This window comes from Petromyzon marinus, chromosome 3 (genome assembly GCF_048934315.1).
Source record: "Petromyzon marinus isolate PM22_M1 ecotype Great Lakes invasive population chromosome 3, UKy_Petmar_22M1.pri1.0, whole genome shotgun sequence".
NCBI lineage: Eukaryota > Metazoa > Chordata > Hyperoartia > Petromyzontiformes > Petromyzontidae > Petromyzon > Petromyzon marinus.
In genome coordinates this window covers 829913-850578 of record NC_133669.1, presented here as the reverse complement: position 1 = coordinate 850578, position 20666 = coordinate 829913, and the positions used below count along the sequence as shown (strand labels likewise).

General features: G+C 51.3%; 1 protein-coding gene across 1 annotated transcript in view; it reads left to right on the top strand.

Moving 5' to 3' along the window:
• LOC116951066 (regulating synaptic membrane exocytosis protein 4-like) overlaps positions 1 to 20666 on the top strand; it is an 85889-nt gene that overhangs the window by 22825 nt on the left and 42398 nt on the right. The window contains exon 2 of the mRNA XM_032969439.2: positions 5551 to 5984. Coding sequence (XP_032825330.1) covers positions 5551 to 5984 — 434 coding nt within the window. The remainder of the gene's footprint in view (positions 1 to 5550; positions 5985 to 20666) is intronic.

Genomic DNA, 20666 nt, shown 5'->3' with positions numbered 1-20666 from the left:
CTGCTAAAATTTCCACATGATGAGCCACTTCGTTGAGCTATCATTTGTGGCCTGGTCACTTCTGAGAAAAGGCTGTATAGTTAATCGGGCCTTACGTAGTAAAATAATAAAAACATGTTTTTAGTGCTATCGTTTATAATGCCACAGCACGTAGACGTTTGAGAGAGGTAGCATAAACGGATGTTTATTGTAAAAGGTAGGGTACTGGGCATATATCCCGGATGTTTACACTGGGTGTGTTTATTAAGAGGCGTTCCAATTGCTTTACATGGAGACGCTGCCTCATGCTACGATGGGCATTTGGCCGTGACGTTTGGCGCACGGTGGCTTATTTTTCACGCGGTACCCGCGGCATCGCAGTCGGGAGGAGGACCGTCGGATGGAAAGCTCTGCGTCCCGAGAACGTGGTCTATTATCGATGCGATGCTTCAAACACCACCATGAGTTCTGAGATGTGGACTTGCGTAACAACACACGCCGCGCATGGATCGCTGGGTGGCCCAGACAACTCGTGAACACGTGGGTTTCCACAGCTTTAAGAATTGAAATAGACACGGTGTGTATATATATACAAACTGCCTGTCCGCATCGATATGGTGCGAGCCATCTCTCATCAGGACAGTGTGTTGAGTTGAGTGCTACCGTGTTGTAGGGAACATTACATTCAATATACAAACATATTGAGTAGTTCGTACGACCAAAGTCCAGCAGAAGGTGCCGCGTGAGCACTGCAAGGAGACTGCGAAGTGCGGTGGGGCTCGTGGCTCGCACCGATCTTGAGGTCTCCTCTCTCGAGCTGTCGCCACGCACCACTTACCGCGGGCCATCTTCAGGAGTCGAAAGCAGAACGAGAGACGGGGGAAAGCGACAGATGGGAGAGAGGCTGATTGCACCTTGAGCTAGAGAAGTCGAAAGGCGATCGCTGGCCTCTGGTGCTCCGTGTGGGGGTTGGGGAGGCGGGGGGGGGGGGCTCTGGCGAGGCCGAGGGGGGAGAGGAAATACACAGAAAGGGTCGTGGGGGCGCGTTGCGCCACCAGCAGCCAAATTGATCACCCCCCCCCCCCCCTCTCTCTCTCTCTTCGGTGGATCTTGTTAAGAAAAGGACGTCCGTTGTTGGTATGGCGCGAGGCCTAAATTGGCCCGCTGTCAGAGTCAGGCTGCGGGAACCTCTTCCCGTGATGGATGCACGCGAGCGGAAGCGTCGTCCGCGGTGGCGATGACGCCAGTGGGCCCCGCTGTGCCCGGCGCACGCGGGGGTCTGGATGGAGCGCGTCACGCACGGCGAGGAGTGGAACGAGCACGCGGAGTCGGGCGCGATTCGTGCCGCGCGTGAAGGCGGCAACATCTGCCGCGCCGTACGGAGCAGTTGGCAGTGAGAATGCGTGAGGGGAGTTGAGTGAGATGAGAGGTTGGAAGGTGTGTGCGGAGAGAAGTAGAGTGAGATGGGAAGGGAGACGTGTGAGCGATTTAGGGGAGGAGAGGGTGATGAATGGGGAGATGTATGCGGTAGTGAGTCCTTGGAGGACTTTGAAGACAGTGGGATCTTCGCATCGATTCAGGATTGGACTGCGGGGATTGCGACATGGTCACTCGTACACCACATTCCACTGCGGAGGGAGGAAGGGAGCTGGTAGGAACGTTGGGTTGCTCGGTCAATGGCCAGGGTCAACGGCGGCACCACGTGGTGTATTCCGCAAATATGCCCGACTGTGAGGGCGGGCACAAGCCGGCGTGAGTAGGTTAAACGTTGAGTTTTATAAGGGCACCACGGGGTGACCAGCCCCTCCCCACCCAGCCCCACCCCTCCCACCCCCCACCCTCTCCACCCAGCCCCTCCCCACCCAGCCCCTCCCCACCCTCCTCTCCCCAATCTCCCCACCCTCCCCTCCCCACCCAGACCCTCTTCCCCACCCAGCCCCTCCCCACCCTCCCCTCTCCACCCAGCCCCACCCCTCCCATTTTTGGATGCACGACGGACGAACACAATAATCCCCTGTGGGCTGGTGGTGTAACCAGAAGGTTCCTACCAGTATAATGTTTTTAATATTAGCGTCTCAATATAGCAGCACTTTTTCAATTCGGCCTCAGGTGGGTGGCCCTGTGATTATCTTGTATCGCCCTGCGTGCTCACGGCAGCCTCTGCGCTTCTGGCGAGCGCTCCGTGTACGCAGAGTGCCGAGCGCGTGCGTGCGTGCGTGAAGCTCGCTTGACATTCGAACAGGAACGTCGAGTGTCTGTAATAGGTTTCTTTTAATAGGACGCTTGTTTCCTCGTTATTTCTCCCAGCGATGCAAGCACACGTAACACGATTTTAATTGTGAAATGTCATCTTCGTCTCTATATATTGTTTTCTTCTCGCAAAAATGTTCGCGATGAAACCACGTGCTCCTTGGCGCGCCTTGTCATTGGCGCTCTTGTCAGCTCGCGACTCTTTAGCGCTGCCACGTGACTTACACCTTCGCCTCGAGGTGCCGTGCGCCTCTGTTGGGCTGCCAGTGACTTGGCAGTCGCGCGAGGCGCCCCACAGCCCGCGCCGCGACTCTGCTGCGCTGCAGCGAGCACGCGGGGAGGTCGCGGTGGCACCGCGCGGCCTTCTCTCTCAGGGGCCAGCCACAGCACAATCATCGGAAACGTTTCCTTGAATCATTCCCATTGTTGTTGTTGTTGTACGATGTGTATTCACCGCCCCTTTCCCTTCATGAGAATAATTTTCACATTCAAACTGAATGATAAAAACACATTGAACGTGAATGTGAACACACGTGGAAATGTTTTCATTTTAAAATCACCAAAGGACGGAAATGTGTAGGTTTTTTTTCACAGCTGTGCTCTAGCTCTCAGATATGTTTTTTTTTTGCCTTTGTTGCATTTTTCTTTTATTTGTATACAGGAGAAGTGATGAATGCTGCGTTGTTTGCAATTCCAAATAACACAACTGTTGTCCTCTTGTGTTTTGGAATGATGGGATGCAGATTCTGTGTACGGTAATCGCTTATTGTTGTATGACAGGGCAAACTTGTTTTTAGCATGATGGACAGATGATTGTCATGCAATTACCACCATGCATTGAACATATAGCATCGCATAACGTATAATTTATCAATCACGTGCTCGTTCGTGAATTTTTATTTAGCAAGAGTCCTTTGCCATTCATTGATCTCTCCTGGAAGGGAGCTGCAAGTGTCGTTGTCGACTGGAGGTGCTCATTCGTCGTGGGTGGCCCCCACGCAGCCCTCATGGGAGTCGGGGCCTAGCGTGTGCCTCTGACTGAAGTCACGTGTCCTCTTCTAGATTTGAAGCTTTCGTGACTGCAAGGATCCATACTCTTTGGTTCTATTCGGTAAAGTCACGTAGGTAAAAAATAAAACAACAACAAAAAACAACAAAAATAAAACAACAAAAAACAAAAATCACGACGTTCGGCCACAACACAAGCAGCCTTCATCAGGTGAAGGGACCAGACTGTCTCGAGGACAGCGCTGAAGTGAAACACAGCCAAGCTCAGACCGCGACCTCGAATTGTTAATGCTCTCAGGATTATTTTTAGTCTTTAATTTAATTGCTCGACGGAGTCAGCGATATGTACAATTACAATTCGCAGGGATGTCTGGCATTTGCTGGCTCAGTGATTGTGTGAGGAGTGTGACATCAACACCTATTCTGGTTGGTCAGGCTGAATGGCACTGTGGTTATAGCGTTGTCTTACAACATTAACGGAGGGGGGCAAAGTTCAAATCAATATCATGGGTTAACTCAGCCTATCAATAATCATCATCATCATCATCCCTCTGGAATGTACCACGTTGCGGGAAGTTAACAATGGAACGTGGAATATTCTCCACTTGCACACATGAACGATTATTTGACTATGATTACAATGAATGATAAAATGTATGTAGAATTATGGAGACGCGCATAGAGTAGAGTTACAGGGAGGTACAAGTCAGGGAGCAGACACAAACGAGAGACATGATATTGACTGTTAAGGAAAGCAAGTGAGCTTCAACCGGATACATCATGAGCAGGGTGACTGATGGGCAAGGCTCGTGCTGTCCTTCCCCCGCAATGAAGAGATTGTTTCCCGACCCTCACTGGCGAGCAGCTGAGGGTAGAGAGGAGGAATTGGTGGGGGTGAGGATTGGGAGTGAGCCAGGCCGACAGCGCTTCATGGCCAATGGAGCTCGTGGGGACTCTCGCCCGGGTCCTGGTGCTGAGCATGGCCCAGGACTGGGGCTGTGCCTGGGCTGGCAGAGCCTGGGTCTCCCTGGTCGAGGAATTGAGGCACGGGTGGCTCAATGTCAGATGTGGAGTAGTGGATTATGTTGCGAAACTGTGTTGGCAGTAGTGCATTATCACAAATAACAAATGAAACTTAAAACTATTCACAGCATATGGATTTATCGATATGCTGTGAAAGGCTATTTCCCAAAACGTCACCTATTGTGTGTGTTTTTTTTCTTTTAGGGCAGTGTTATTTTCAGATGTGTGTGAACGTTTAGCGTTCGTGGGTGTGTGGTCAGTGGCGTGCGCTGAATGAGAGTGGGCTCCAACTAAGCAGCGAGTAACAGCTTAGACGATAACAACGGCAAACAGCAAAAGCAGCAGGCCTTGCTCGGGAATTAATTGCCTCGCGTATTGAGCTGACAGCAGACTCCCCCGCTGGGCTCCCTGGGTCATAGAGACACAGCTCTCTCGCGCTGTGCACTCAGGTAATGAAATTTCGGTGCAAGTTTTGGACTTCCGTAACTTTGTCTCTATTCTTCCAACAGGGATTTCTGAGAACCGTAACTCTGCTCATTCAATGGTATCCCTATTCCATAAAACCACTCAGAGCAAATCTGTTTTTCCATTGTCTCCATGCTCGGTGGCACATGTCTTAATAACGCCTCGTAGATCTGTGCTTATTGCTGCAGCAGAGCTAGGATTAGTTTTAAGGCAAGGTCTTCGATACTGGCTGCATTCTTTAATTAGGCAGACGTTGACTAGGAGGCGACAGAGACACCAAGTGAAAGATGCGCTTTACATGAATGCCTGGAAGCATTTAGCTCATCTGGCCATGCAGCATTTTGATCATGGAGTGCGACCTAGAATTGCAAAAGTCATGAGACTATTTTATAGTTTGAGGGTCAATAAAATGCACAAAAAACATCCATCGTATTTCATTTGTTTTTTGCCCCCACTTAATTTGGAAAACGTGGCAGTGGTGAGAAATAAACTAAATCCCAGTTTGGTGTGACTGCCATGCGACCCACATCCCCGTGGCAGGATAAGTGGTCGATCGCCGCACGCCTGGCGTAGACATGAAGTCACGGGAAGGGATCTCACACACAGCCGTGGTAGCTCGTCGACCTGGAGACGCGAGGTTCGCATTCGTGGTCACACCCTGGCAAATATTAAAAAAAAACCTGGAAAAGAGCATTTCTGTGTCTAACGCCGCACGGGCCCGCGTCTTTGTCTTGTGTGCCGGCTGGCCTTGATTGCCGCTCGCTAAAGGCACTCGTACCAAAAGTCTATTCAGGCTACAGGAGGGAATCTTTGTCTTTGCTGCAGGAGTCACGTGCAACCCCTGGGCCTCTCTCCCGTTGTGCCCGGCCGAGAGCTGGCGGGTGGCGCCGGCGGTGGCGGCGTCGTGCAGAGGAGCCGCCACCTGTGGGTGCCCTCGGCGGGGCGACCGATGCGCCAGCCGCCCAGGAGCCCCAACTGTGGCACGTTCCGCTCCAACTCGGCGGACGACGCGCTGTCGGCGGCGCCGCCGCGCAGCCCCAGCGTGAGCGCGTCCGAGCTGGCGCTCGACACCGTGGTGGAGGGCAGCGCGGCCACCAACGACGGTGAGGGGGGGCAGCCCCCCGCGGACGGCGCGGCCGACGGAGCCGACGCGCAGTCCACGGCCGGCAAGAAGCGCCGCTCCAGCCTGGGAGCGCGTATGGTGGCAATCGTGGGCCTCTCGTACCGCAGCAGGAGCACCTCCCAGCTGAGCCAGACCGGTACGTGGGTGCAGCCGGTACGTGAATGCGGGGCGGGGGGCGGGTTACTTGAATCCTGCGCCTCAAATTAAATGAAAATTTCAGAGAGTGAGGAGCCTCTTATTGGGTTATCGGCGCGTCAATACCACGCGGGCTGCGCCGCCTTGTGCGGACTATCGCCAAATTAACCCTCGCCAGTGCTGTAGCCACCACGTCCCTCTGCGTGCCACCCACGTGTGGGGGGGGGGGGTTAGCGCCACTAATTAGAAAGCCACTCCAATCACAAGCGTCCACAGCCAGCGACCCGCTCACCCTGAATGCCCCCATTCTCCTTCCCGAGTTCAGAAGCTAAGCGGGTTAGAGCCAGGTGAGTACATATAATGGGGGGAGCCGTCTGGGAATGTCAGATATTGTGGCTTTGGGGTGCACATTGGCCAGGAGATGTAAGCACATAAGAGATGTACAAACCATCTGCGTGTTACTCAGGGTGCTGTCACGCTAAGTGGCAGATATCCCAATGTACAGTGAGGGAAAAAAATATTTTATCCCCTGCTGATTTTGTACGTTTGCCCACTGACAAATAAATGATCAGTCTATAATTTTAATGGTAGGTTTATTTGAACAGTGAGAGACAGAATAACAACAACAAAATCCAGAAAAACGCATGTCAAAAATTTTATAAATTGATTTGCATTTTAATGAGGGAAATAAGTATTTGACCCCCTCTCAATCAGAAAGATTTCTGGCTCCCAGGTGTCTTTTATACAGGTAACGAACTGAGCTTAGGAGCACGCTCTTAAAGGGAATGTTCCTAATCTCAGCTTGTTACCTGTATAAAAGCCACCTGTCCACAGAAGCAATCAATCAATCAGATTCCAAACTCTCCACCATGGTCAAGACCAAAGAGCTCTCCAAGGATGTCAGCGGCAAGATTGTAGACCTATACAAGGCTGAAATGGGCTACAAGACCATTGCCAAGCAGCTTGGTGAGAAGGTGACAACAGTTGGTGCGATTATTCGCAAATGGAAGAAGCACAAAAGAACTGTCAATCTCCCTCGGCCTGGGGCTCCATGCAAGATCTCACCTCGTGGAGTTGCAATGATCATGAGAACGGTGAGGAATCAGCCCAGAACTACACGGGAGGATCTTGTCATTGATCTCAAGGCAGCTGGGATCATGGTCACCAAGAAAACAATTGGTAACACACTACGCCGTGAAGGACTGAAATCCTGCAGCGCCCACAAGGTCCCCCTGCTCAAGAAAGCACAGATACATGCCCGTCTGAAGTTTGCCAATGAACATCTGAATGATTCAGAGGACAACTGGGTGAAAGTGTTGTGGTCAGATGAGACCAAAATGGAGCTCTTTGGCATCAACTCAACTCGCCGTGTTTGGAGGAGGAGGAGGAATGCTGTCTTTGACTCCAAGAACACCATCCCCACCGTCAAACTTAGAGGTGGAAACATTATGCTTTGGGAGTGTTTTTTTCTGCTAAGGCGACAGGACAACTTCACCGCATCAAAGGGACGATGGACGGGGCCATGTACCGTCAAATCTTGGGTGAGAACCTCCTTCCTTTAGCCAGGGCATTGAAAATAGGTCGTGGATGGGTATTCCAGCATGACAATGACCTGAAACACACGGCTAAGGCAATAACGGAGTGGCTCAAGAAGAAGCACATTAAGGTCCTGGAGTGGCCTAGCCAGTCTCCAGACCTTAATCCCATAGAAAATCTGTGGAGGGAGCTGAAGGTTCGAGTTGCCAAACGTCAGCCTCGAAACCTTATTGACTTGGAGAAGATCCGCAAAGAGGAGTGGGACACAATCCCTCCTGAGATGTGTGCAAACCTGGTGGCCAACTACAAGAAACGTCTGACCTCTGTGATTGCCAACAAGGGTTTTTCCACTAAGTACTAAGTCATGTTTTGCAGAGGGGTCAAATACTTATTTCCCTCATTAAAATGCAAATCAATGTATAACATTTTTGACGTGCGTTTTTCTGGATTTTTGTTGTTGTTATTCTGTCTCTCACTGTTCAAATAAACCTACCATTAAAATTATAGACTGATCATTTCTTTGTCGGTGGGCAAGCGTACATAATCAGCAGGGGATCAAATACTTTTTCCCCTCACTGTAGCAGGACCCTCCTGAAACAGTCTTGAGGCCCAGTCAGTCTTGCCTGGGTGAATAAACGGCATTGTTGTTAGGTCACAACGGGAATGTGTTCCAGATTAGTCCCAATTTAATCACTGCGATTCACTGCCACTGATTTGTCAGCGTTATTGCTCTAAACAAGAATACTTTTAAAAATGCATTTGTGTGAGGATAACCACATATATTTTTTATTTCTTAGAGTACTTTTTGGATCTCGGTTATGTTTCATTCATGATGGGAGGTTTTTTTTCCGTACATTTCGAGATGTCACGGCTGTGGGATTGTCGTGGCGGAAGCAGCTCATGGTGTCTCTGTTGCGAGTTGATATCGTCTCCTCTTCATTTAAAGTCGTCACCCTTGGAAAGCAATAAAAGTGAAATTATATCTAAATAGAGCTGAAAACTAATAAAATACATATATCTCCATTCTAGTTGTAATCTTATTTTGCAGCCTCATTATGTGCACTATTTATTAAATAGTGCACATAACAGGTAAATCAATATTAACAGTTGGTGCATTACTCCAATGTAGGAAAACAAAACAGAAACTAATAAACTATGCGTGTCCGCATTCTCTCAATATCTCATTATAAAACCGGTATCATCACTGCTTGATATTTTTCGACATATGAATTCCATAACTCATTTAATCATTCTCCAATAGGAAGTGGCTGTCCGTGCCAACACAGGCAAACTGTGAACCGGTTTCAACATTCAGTGTCCCATCGGCAGTGTCAGCTTTGTTTGAAGCAGTGCTGGTGAACTGCAGATATGGGAAATAGGTTTATCGTCTGCTAATTTATCGTGTTGCTTACATTCTGCACAACGACGCGAGTGATCACGATGAGTTGTGGAGATATTTCATTGATCTATTATATGTATATAACGGCCTTTGCACGGCGCTTCAAAATGCAAGCCGACGGCGATCAGCGAGGCAGGTGACAGAATGGATGGAGGGACAGGGGCTGGGAATATAGCTGATGTTGCTGGGGTAGGTAAGGCAGAATAAGGTGGAATGTGACGGTGAGAGAGGGTGTCTGTTGGGTGCAATGTGGACAAGAAGCAGCGGGGTATGGGGCACATGCGCGAAGTGGTGAAATGGGCATAGATGAGGGTAGGTGAAGGGTGGTAGGGGCAGAGGTCGATTGATCAACTGGGCTGGGACTCTCGGTTAAATCGTCTCGCGTCCACCCGGCACATGATTGATTGCACTCACCGCTGCCGCTCTGCGCCCGCCTCTATTGTTTGAGACGGTGCCACCGCCGACGGCGCTGTCGGTCGATACCGAGGAGGCGACAGCGGCGGCGGCGGCAGTGAAGAGCGCGCGCGTACCGCCCGAGCCGTGGGAATAGCGCGATGAACGACGCAATTCACACAGCGCTAATGACAACAATCCGACGTGCTCGCGCCCTTCCTCGCTGCGCGTGCTGCCGCGCGCACGACAAATACGCGCGGGGGATGAATCGCCTAACTCGCAAGGCAGCTCAAACAATGGAAGCAGCTGCATCGCCGCGTTTGTCTTTGACGCGGTCGGTTCTGGCCACCTGCCTCGCTCACAACCTCGTCCGTCGATCATCATCACCACGTAATTGACTGTGATATTTCATATACCTATTTTAATAATACTCAAAGCATGATTGGCCACACGTAATAACACAACAGCATTATGAGCTTGGAATTGATTTATATGATTGCTGTGGTTGTGGTGGTGGTGATAATGATCATGATGATTAATTATAAACAAACACGAAATGATGATTTTCATCACGGTTATAGCGGCCGAAAGGGTCGCATGAAAAACCGACTTCACCTTCATGTGCACCGTTGTGTATATATTAAAACATGGCATTAAAGGGCAAAATACGTATTTTAACAGCATTGTTTCATATGTTTAAAATAACATTGTAAGAAAATGTTACATAGTTTAATACATTGACTATAAAAACCTCACCGTGTCTGAATACATATTTTGAAGGACCCTTTTTTTGCAGAGGGTCCTTGCTTCTAATAATTGGGCAGTTCAAGCGAGCTTGACTCTGCTGATGAGACACTGATTGCCAAAACCGGCCTAGAATTTGCTTCCTATGAACCAATGCTGCTGACAATATTCACTCTGTCCAGGCAGTGTGGCCAATTGGTTGCGTAACAGATATTATTATTATTATTTTAAACGTGGAGAGACAAATATGGGAGGGAGGAGTAATATCATTATTTGTTTAGTAATTTTACATTGAAAACAAGCAATCATTTCAGCACTACGATGTGTGCGTGTGTGTATAAATATATACATTTTTTCTCTACAATGACATTTCGGGCGCGTCGTTCTGCAGTCGTTACCGTGCGCGGACGTCCACGGCCGCGCACCGGATTCAGTGAAGAAGAAATAACAACCCCGAGTATTTAATAACCCTGGAATAACGCCGCGAGCGTGTAGATTTAGCCCGCAAGGCAACAGCACGGCACGAAACATGCAACGTCTTTGCAGTGGCCACTACAACAACAACAACAAGACAATGAAACCTGTCTTCACTCCTGGTTTGCGGCGAAGGACATACATCTTGTTCCGCACGGCATTTGTAAAGCGGCTGGCACCATCAATGAACCCCAGTGTAGAATGTAAAGTCCGCTGGAGCCATTTGCATTTCTGTTTCGTGAGACAGATGTGGAAGAAAGGGACATGGCTTGAACCGCAGTATTACGCTTTGTACAGAAACTGGCAACACAATAGCGTGAAGAAGTTGGGCTTGGTGAACCCGATTACAATAAAGAACATGTAGTAAGGAAGATAAAAAAAGCAATAAGCGATATTCGTCTGGGTAGCACTGCGGTTAGAACGCGTATCTCACAGCCGTCGGTCTGCGAGTTTCAACTCCCGATTGACTCAGCCAGTCATCTTCCTTCGGTTTGTTTTTGTTTGTCAGTCGAACGGCACCGTGAGGAAAGAAGGGGCTCTGCTGGGGCGGGCCACGGAGCTCGTCACTCGCTCCCGCCTGTGCGGCGGCTGTCCTCTGCAAAGCGATTTCGTCTTTCGCTGCCGCTCCATCGCCAGTGTCGTCGAGCGTCCATCATCCTCGCTTCCAGCGGCACGTCCCGTCGAGAGCCACTTCGTGTTCTTCACAGACGACGTCGAGTCTCTGCTTCGTTCCGATATTAGGAAGCTGCGCACTTTTAAATCTCGATTTGAAAACCGATTCCCTTTTAGAACTGTTACTTGTGTTTAGTTTGGGGTCCATCCGTCTCACCTCCGATTAGCACGGTGGGCTACGTACGGTGCGAAAGAATTGCAACATACACACACATTCAGTCGTTCCTATCGGGTTCCTGCTCCGTGTGTCCCCCTCTCTGCCCCTCCGCGTGGGCCCTAGCGTGGCGCTGATGCGCTGGCTTGGTTTGACTGCGTGGAGGTCGAATGTGGAAGTTAAATGAGAGCGAGAACATCTCTAGGAACCGCCCACTGGCTGGAGAAGCAATTTAATTATTAGCACCGATCTGAGGGATTTGCATTTGTAATGCGATGTTTTAAAATTATTAACATTTGAGGAACGTAAACAAAGGCTTCGCACATCAAAGTGCTTTCAAGTTCAAACGAACATTGGGGCAGTCCGCATCACCATTGGCGATCCTAGGCGTTGATGAAGCAGGCGTCAACTGATAAATAACCATGGGTCGACACTCTTTAGTTAATAATCATCGGCCGTGATCAATCCACTGCTGATTGAAGGCCTCTCTAACAGGCCCGGCTCTAGCTCCTCTCGGATGGGAGGCTCCCAGCACAGCTGACGCGTGAGACAACATCGTGCCCGTGACTCCACCACCACCGCCACCACCAGCACCAGCACTCAGGAGAGTCACCCTGGGTGGGGTCAAGGGGCCATTGGGTGGCGCAGTGTCCGGCCCAGCGCTCTCCCGGCGCCGGCCCTGCTCGCCAGGTCGCCGCCAACCCTCACAACCTCGCGATGACCGAATGGATTTTTAATAACGCCATGCAATCTGGACCACGTCTCCTTGCGGGAGCACACATTCTCCCCCACGGCATTTCGCTCGCCACCTCTTTCCCTCGCCATTACGAGAGCCGCTCACCGAGGCCGGTGCTGCCGTCCGAGGGGGGGGGGGGGAGGGGGTCGCGTTGCTCGGTGAGCCGAGGAGCCGCGCGAGTCGTCAAACCCGAACCCCGGCATCACGCAGACGCCGAAGTGGACGACGTCGCTGGCTGCCAGAGACGCGGCGTCGTCGCCTTCGCGGAAGCGTCGGCGGTACGGGAAACGCGAGCGTCGTGCAAGCAAATCGACAAATGAACAACTGCCCATGCCAATTACCGCGCTAGGGAAAACGAATCACGCGATATGTCGAGTGAGCCGCGTCTCTGTGGAGAACGAAATGTGCTGGGTGGGAGAGACGAGAGACCCAGCAGCAGAGAAAGGCAACGCGAGTCCTTGTCGCGATGCGGTTCTGCTAACAAGTTCTGGGCCAAGTCTTTTATCGGTCTGGGCAGATTCCTATCGGGGAGTTTCCGGACAGCGACACAACTGAACACTCTAAGTTTGTTCACGTTGAATTGTCTTCACATTGTGATAGTGTGTGCGCGTGTCTGTGTGTGGTGCATATGAGTGAGTGTGTGACGGCAGGGAGCGGTGGTGTAGCGGTTAGCGCATTGTGCTATGAACCAAAGTACCTGAGTTCAATTCCCGCTCACGGCCAACACCAGTGACGATTATCTGAACCGGTCCTGGGCCTACCCTAGGTCGATTCAGCCTCAAATGAGTACCTGGTGCGGTGTGTGAACATCGCCACTAGGGAGACAAAGGTGGCCGGGCGTGGTGCTGGTCACCCATCCCTTCGTGTGCCGTTCTGGCCTTCATAGGTGTTCGCTAACAGCACTTGCCCCAACAGCTTGTTAAGGCTACACGTGGATTGTTGTCTATTGTGTACGTGTGTGTATGTATGTATGTAAGTGTGTATGTTTGTATGTATGTATGTGTCTGTATGTGTATAATCATTTTGACAGGCTGCATGACATTTGTTAAAACTTGCAAGTCACATGTCAGAACATTCAGAGTTGATGCAAGAGCACAGCAAGCACCTAAGGAGACACGAGTAGTGGCGTGAGGGCAGCGCACTCGCTCTGTACTCACCCCCACATTATTATTCTGACGCGGAATCATTAAAGTCTCCTGACTGCGAATTCTTAAAGCGTGGATGTGGGCATGAGTTGTGTAGGCAGTGGTAGGTGTAGCTGCGCTACGAACCCGCCAACCCGGGTTCATTCGATTCCCACTCACGGTCAACACCAGTGATAATTATCTGACCCGGTCGTGGGCCTCCCCTATGTCGACTCAGCCGCAAATGAGTACCTGGCGCGGTGTGTAAGCATTGCCACCAGGGAGACGAATACCAATCTTCAGGGTCTCAAGGGAGTGGGAGCGGGGGTAGGGACACGGTCCCCCTTCGGAGATTCTCCTGAGGCCTGCTGAGCACCTGTTTCAGATCTAACCTCGGCGGCCTCGCTCGGTGGAACGTCGATCACCGTGCAGACGCGGCTCCCCGTGGAACTCGGCCGAGGGAGGGAAGCAGCCGCAAGCAGGTGCCCACAGCCCCTGCCGCTCATAGCTCAGCTTCCATAGAGAGCCCCCTGCTGGATCAGTCAGAGACGCTGCCTCCCGAGAGAGGGGGCCTCTCTGCAGGGGACGTGAGACGGTTCCTGCTGCTGCTGCAACTCAATGTCCCCTCTCTCTCCAACTCGTTCACAGCTCGCGCCGTGTGTCCCGGATGGCCGTGTGGCATTGTGCTTAGAGTGCGTTAGCTCACAACTGCAAGTATCCAAGTTCGACTCGTGGGGTTGGGTTGTCGACTCGTGTTCCAATAACACTCAACTCGTTCTTGATAGCGTGTCTCTCCTATCCTGTCGTGGTATTCCTCTTTAGAAAAATAATCTAAATCCCACTTCATTGCTCGTCTTGCAATTTGGGTCTCGCCCACAAGATGTTGATGCCCCAACCACGTGTCCATTCGTCTCCAGACTTCTTCATTTGCGACCTTATCTTTCCTAACAGCGACGGTTCTACGCCATCGCCATCGATGCAGCGTCGTCTTTGCTACGAGACGCTTCGTACTTGGACGCACGGCTGCCTCATGCAAAGCCTTGCAGTCGCGCTGATAACCGACACGCATCGCTTGAGCCGCATCATTTTTTAGAAATCCGTGCTAGTAGGCAGCGTGGCATACGCAAACGCTTGATCGACAATGGAGCATGGCGGCACCGCGTCCCGATATACTGCCTCCACTTGCGTACGTTCGACGTTTTCTCACGCGTTTGACCGCTGTGCCGAACACCGTCGCAAAGTGAAGCACTGCTGGTGGAAGCGGCCTCCAACAGAGGGAGCTGTCGAGGGTAATTGGCCTACTGTTCCACTTTGACCAGTCATGTTGAAAATGGGTTAGGCGTAGGCACACTTCCCCCAGCACACGTGACCTGCCGATGGACCCACTGCGATGTCGCCCTCTAACACCGCTCTGTGGGCAGAGGCGGGGTGGGTTTCAGAAACCGTCTGTGTTTAACAACCCTGCATTTCACGGTGCGTGAGCTCAGCGAGGAGGTTTATTGCTTTAATGATGCATGCAGCTACAGCAACTCCGGTACTCGGAATGTGCTGAGTGTTGTCTTGTGGAGCGGTACGCGGGGTTTGGCTCAGGGGGCCCGTTGTTTTAATCCGATCTCTGAATCTTGGCAATTTCTTTGCGTGCGATGCGCGTTTCTAACCATTGTCCTTTGTTGGTTATTCCTTCGCATATTTGTTTAGAGGAGTTTTTTTTTCTTCAAATCTCACCCAGATGTTCGTGTTGTTCTTCAGTTTCCTGAATCGATTCCTTGCTTCGGTCTTCATTGCACCCCTCCCAGGTCTCCCTTTCAAAAGTGACGCGAGAGTCTTCGTGCGCTCCCACTTGGTTGTGAGTAGTAATATTCCGGCCCTGTGTCGTCATTGCCGACGTACGGCAGAGACCGATGCGTGTGTTGCCACTCCGCGAAGCTTTCTTCTCGGGTTGTACCACGCGTTGTTCGGCACCATGTCTCACATTTCGCTCCACGTCCTGGGATATTTTAGATCAGTTTCCTGAAGAAGCTCCCAGGACGCGGCGCGGAACGTCGGACATCGTGCTGAACGACGACACGTGGTATGACCCGCGCTCACAGCGAAGAGCTTCGCAGCACGGCCGTGGAACCTGCGCGGTTGTAACGATCGCTTCCAATAGGAGAGCGGATTTTTGTGTTTTACAATTCAGTTAGGAGTATTTGTTTTGTTTCCTCACTACAATTATTATTCCGAGAGGCTGAGGAACGTCGAATGTGCCGCCTGTTGAATCGGATTTCATCTCGCTGATGGAATAAACCAATAAACAAATCGCGATACAGCATTGCTCATGATGCACAAATAACAAAGCTCAACACTTTTGTAAACAACGCTGCCTCCAAGAAGACAGGATATATAATAGGCGACGTTTCGGGCAATGGCCCTTCCGAGCTAAGAAGAAGGGCCATCGCCCCGACGCGTCGCCACTGCAAATTATCTCTCCTGTTCGAGCGAGCCGTGTGCGAGGCCACGCGCCAGTTGACTCAATTCGGCAGGAGCTGGCGCTGCGTATCGATGTCACGCGGCTACAGGGAGTCGGGAATATCGAGTGAAGGTCGATATTCGGAATACAACAAAAGTAAACCGATTTCTGAATTGAGGCCACGTGCTGTCGTAAAGGCCTCGTGCTCCGTGCACACGCGGGTGCCAAATACGCTGGCAGCGCCTCCTCGAGGTGCGTGCGGCACACCACTGACTGCGGTGTCTATTTGCGGGCACTACTTTTGTTCCCTAATTGCGAAAGAAAGCCAATAACGGCGCGATGCGTCGCCGTGTCGTTAGCGTGCGAAGGTCATCATTTGTTGGGTGATTGTGTCACGCCTATCGATCTCTCGTCCAAGAGGATTTGAATATTGTAAAGGAAAGACACGGCATCGACAAACGCATCTCTCTCTCGGCAGTTGGAGCATCGTGTAGAACACGTGCGTGCCACTTGGTGGTTGTGCTATGGATAAACTAATTCCCGCCATAGGAATGTGGAATGTTCACCAATGGCTCAGGGCTGTACACTGGAGATGAGCACTATCTCATTGCTCAGAGATGCAATGATCTTGTTTACAGGCCTATGAATGTGGTGTCATTGACTAGAGTTGTGTGTGATGACCTATAATGCAGCCTATGAATGTGGTGTTTTGACAGCGAGGGGTTGGTATGCCACGGTGGCGAAATGTTAACTCTCTCGCCTGGTGTACAGCAAGTCGTGGATTCAATCCCGACCCTGACGCCTGTACATTTCGAGTTTGCATGTTCTCCCCGTGGTCGCTTGGATTTTTCTCCGGGTCCTCCGATGTTTCCCTACACATTTAGAAACATGCATTTAGAGTATTCGGCTGATATAAATTTCCACGTGATAAGCCACTTCGTTGAGCTATCATTTGTGGCCAGGTGGCTTCTGAAATAGAGCTATGTAGCTAAACTAAAAATAGTTGAGTTTAATAGTTTGGCACGGCCTATCTCTCAAGAAAGCTATAGCTGACACGACATACACATTAAAGCTGCAAATATGGATAACCAGCAGTCGAGGTGGTAATTGAGCAGTGGTGTGCAGCAGCCCTTAGAGGGCTGCACCTTTCCTCAAGCAAAGAGAGAAGTCACGGCAAGGTCGGACGCGATGCCCGAACGGCGCTCGCTGTGTACTTGTGCAGTGCGTAAACGTGCAGCGCAGCACGAAGTTGCAAGTTCAGAAAAGCGAAATGTCAAGACGGATGCTAAATCAATATTCCTCTTGACCACGATTAATGAATGCCAGCCTCCTGCCCTCCACTCACATACATAGGGAAAAAAATCCGAAGTTAAATTGTATTTGATGGCATCAGCCATCACGTTCAAGCCTGACCTTCATGAACTCCTGGTATCACGGCGTATTTATGGTGACGCTGATATGCATAGCAGCAGATCAAGAGTCGTGTGGTGTGAGCATCTCGAGTGCTAAGACATCGGTCTTTGGGGCAGGAGACATCCGTGTTACGCTGCGGGTCAGAGAGTGTTTATTTTTCTCCTTCCCCGATGCCCTGGTGATGGTGCATCAAACCCTGAGCCACGTGGTGCAGCGGGAGAGCGAGCAGCTCGCAATCGGAAGGTTGTGAGTTCACATCCTGGTCGGTGTTTGATTCAGCCCATCATTTATATGGTGTCGATAAAATGAGTACCACTTTGTTAGAAAACTCAACAGTGGTTATGCTTTGGATATGTCTACTCCGACCACCATACGAATGTGGAATTCCCACCGCTGGCTCGGGGCTATCAGCGGAAGTTGAGCACCAATGTCTCAATGCTCATATGAGCAGGAAATTACTGGGTGTGATTTTGTTCGTTTTGTTATGACGAATACGAATCTGCGAGTTGTGCCTCTGGTGAAGAATGCGTTTCGTGTGAGGAGCGGCGGCGCTCAGAGGGGTGGCCGCGTAACGCATCACGCGGCCTCGTTCTTTCATCTCGGCCGCCGGAACCGTGGACGCCGTCGCGGATTGGAGGCTGAGAAATGAAAAAAACCGCGCGAATGGAGTCGCTGCAACAAAAGGAGCGCCGCCGAAGAACAAAACGATGACCGCAAAATCATCGACGTCCGGCAAGTCGCCGTGGCTGTCCGCAGGCTCGCGTCCACGCTTACTTGTGTGAGTGCGTGTGCGTGAGTGTGTGTGCGTGTGTGTGTGCGTGAAAGATGATACCGGTACCGATTATCTGAACCGGTCGTGCGGGGCCTCCCTTAGGTCGACTCAGCTTCAAATGTATCCCCGATGAGCTGCTGGCCACCCATCCTCTAGTGTGCCGTTCCGGCCTTCATAGGTGCTCGCTAACAGCACTTTCACCAAACGTCTGTCAAGGCTATACGGGGATCGTTGTCTTTGTTACGTGCAGTATTGCCCGCGACAATGCATGTGCGCTCATGTTCACGAGAGCGTGCCTGTGAGCGTGCGTGCGTGCGGTGTGTGAGTTTCATCCGTGAAGCGAGCATTCATGGAATGCGTGCAAGCGCAGCGGTAATCCGGCTGTGATTTAGCAACAACAAATAGCCCACACCGTGATACGTCCCTGGACACAATCTGCCGCTGTATTTGTGACAGCGAGTGGTTTGAGAGAAACGAAGGATTTCGTGGATGAGCGAGAGAAGTGTGATGCCACCTGAAGACACAATTAATGAGTTATTTACTTCATTGCGCGTCTTGAAGTAGATTGTAAAGTCTGGGCTCGGAGGACAACATAAAGCCTAACTCAGGCAAACGTTATCCTGCGTACATGCCACATTAACACGTGTATGGTATGTGTATGTTTGTCATATGTTGCAAGCTCCCGCGGTAGGTATATGCGCGTGCGTAATTTAATTAATTCAATGGCAAAGGCTGCACCCCGTGATTCGAGTGTGTGGTTTTGGCTTGTTCGCTTTTCCCACTTTGGAAAATGTCAGCTCACATTTGTACAGTCTGATGATTGACATCAGCTATTACCCACTGCCACGAGTGATAAATGCATCATCTGAGCCCTTAACAAAACCTGCCCGCGATGACGAACCTGCAACGCGTGCATCCGGCCTCGAAATAAGCAAGAGCATTTGACCGACATCATAAAGTCTCAATTACGTCCCAATATAATTAGTGACAGAAATATTAAATTGGGGCCAGCAGACGTATGTGTGTGCGTAATGTTGAACTTTCGCACCGTACGTAGCCAACCGTGCGAATCGGAGGTGGGGGACAATCCGAGGAGGATGGCGAGAGGGAGGGGGGGAGGGAGGCGAGGGAGGGAGGGAGGGGAGGGTGGGAGGGGAGGGAGGGGAGGGGAGGGGGGGGAGGGAGGGGAGGGAGGGAGGGGAGGGAGGGAGGGAGGGAGGGAGGGAGGGGAGGGAGGGAGGGAGGGAGGGGAGGGAGGGGAGGGGAGGGGAGGGAGGGAGGGAGGGAGGGAGGGGAGGGGAGGGAGGGAGGGAGGAGGGAGGGAGGGGAGGGAGGGGAGGGGAGGGGAGGGAGGGAGGGAGGGAGGGGAGGGAGGGAGGGAGGGGAGGGAGGGAGGGAGGGGGGAGGGGAGGGAGGGGAGGGGAGAGAGGGGAGGGAGGGGAGGGAGGGAGGGGAGGGAGGGGAGGGTGGGAGGGAGGGAGGGAGGGGAGGGAGGGGATGGGAGGGGAGGGGAGGGAGGGGGGTTGCGGCGCACGCCGCGCGGCCCGGTAGCGCGGCCCTCACCGCCCTCGCGATGGCACCGCGACCTCCGCGTGCGGCGCCACTGCCATGCGGGCGTGTGACGCTCGATCCGGGGAACTCTCTGTATGTATGGCACGCTTACATTGTCACTGGGAACCCGAGACTCTGCAGCTCTTTGACTGATCGGGCTTGTTTTTTTTCTTTTTTTATCACCAGGATCGACTGCCCCCCAAAAAAAGATGTGGTAAGTCAAAATGAAAGTGGCCCAAGACTTTGCCGTTGCACTGAGCCAGCACCACCAAAATCGTGGGTTTGAATGCGGAATGCCACCCATGGTTCGAGAGGTTTCCCAAGCGTAGCGCTTTGATGGTCTGAGGCCGTCGCCAATGACTGCACACTGATGAGACGTTGACTCGAGGGGATAATGCCTGCGTCAGAGACAGCGAGCCACAGCACTGAGATTCTGCGTTTAATAAATGCTTCACGAAACCAAATTCTCACTTGCACTTAGTAGAGGGTCTCATTCTGGTCACTAACAGCTGCACTGTGAACACGCCATGTATCACTTTATTAATAACATTACAGCTCGCAGGATTAAAATGTGTGTTCAATTTGCATGCCTTTTTCCATGCGATTATATTTGTTTACAATGCACATAAAGTGCGGTGGGGAGGCCTTCATCCAGCAGTTGACCATGGCTGATGATGATCCGGTGAACTGTCGATTGAAGCAGTAATTCAACGACGTCATCTGCTGAGCGTTCCGCTTGGAGACGTCTTCGTCTCGTGACGTCATGCTGATGGAACGATCGCAATGTCGCCGCTGTTTATTCCACTCGGTGCCAAAATGCATCAACACGCAGTGCACATCGCACGTTGCCGAACTCCATGCCGACCCTGTCACTATGGCTTCTCGAGTAATATCACCGTAAAATTATAAATGTGGACCTTGATTCCGAAAGGGCATTTCTGCATTCGCAGCTGCTGTGGTATTAATGCCGCTGCGCGGTGGGGTCAGCACAGTCAGTGCAGCGGATAAAGCCATCACTTTATTCATGAGGTCCAGCCCCATCTCACAGCCTCGCCGAACGTGTGACGAAAACGGTTGGTCTCGCATATAATGACTCTGAACATGTATATGTTCTGTAAATTAACACAGAGTTATTGAACAGAAGTATCCATGTTCTACTTAAGCCCGGGCAGGTGACCACTATATTTCATTTGGTAAATCCTAGGTATAAAATTCAATTTCCGTCTCTGGGAACCTCTCTGTGTAGAATTTATATTCTCTCCCCCT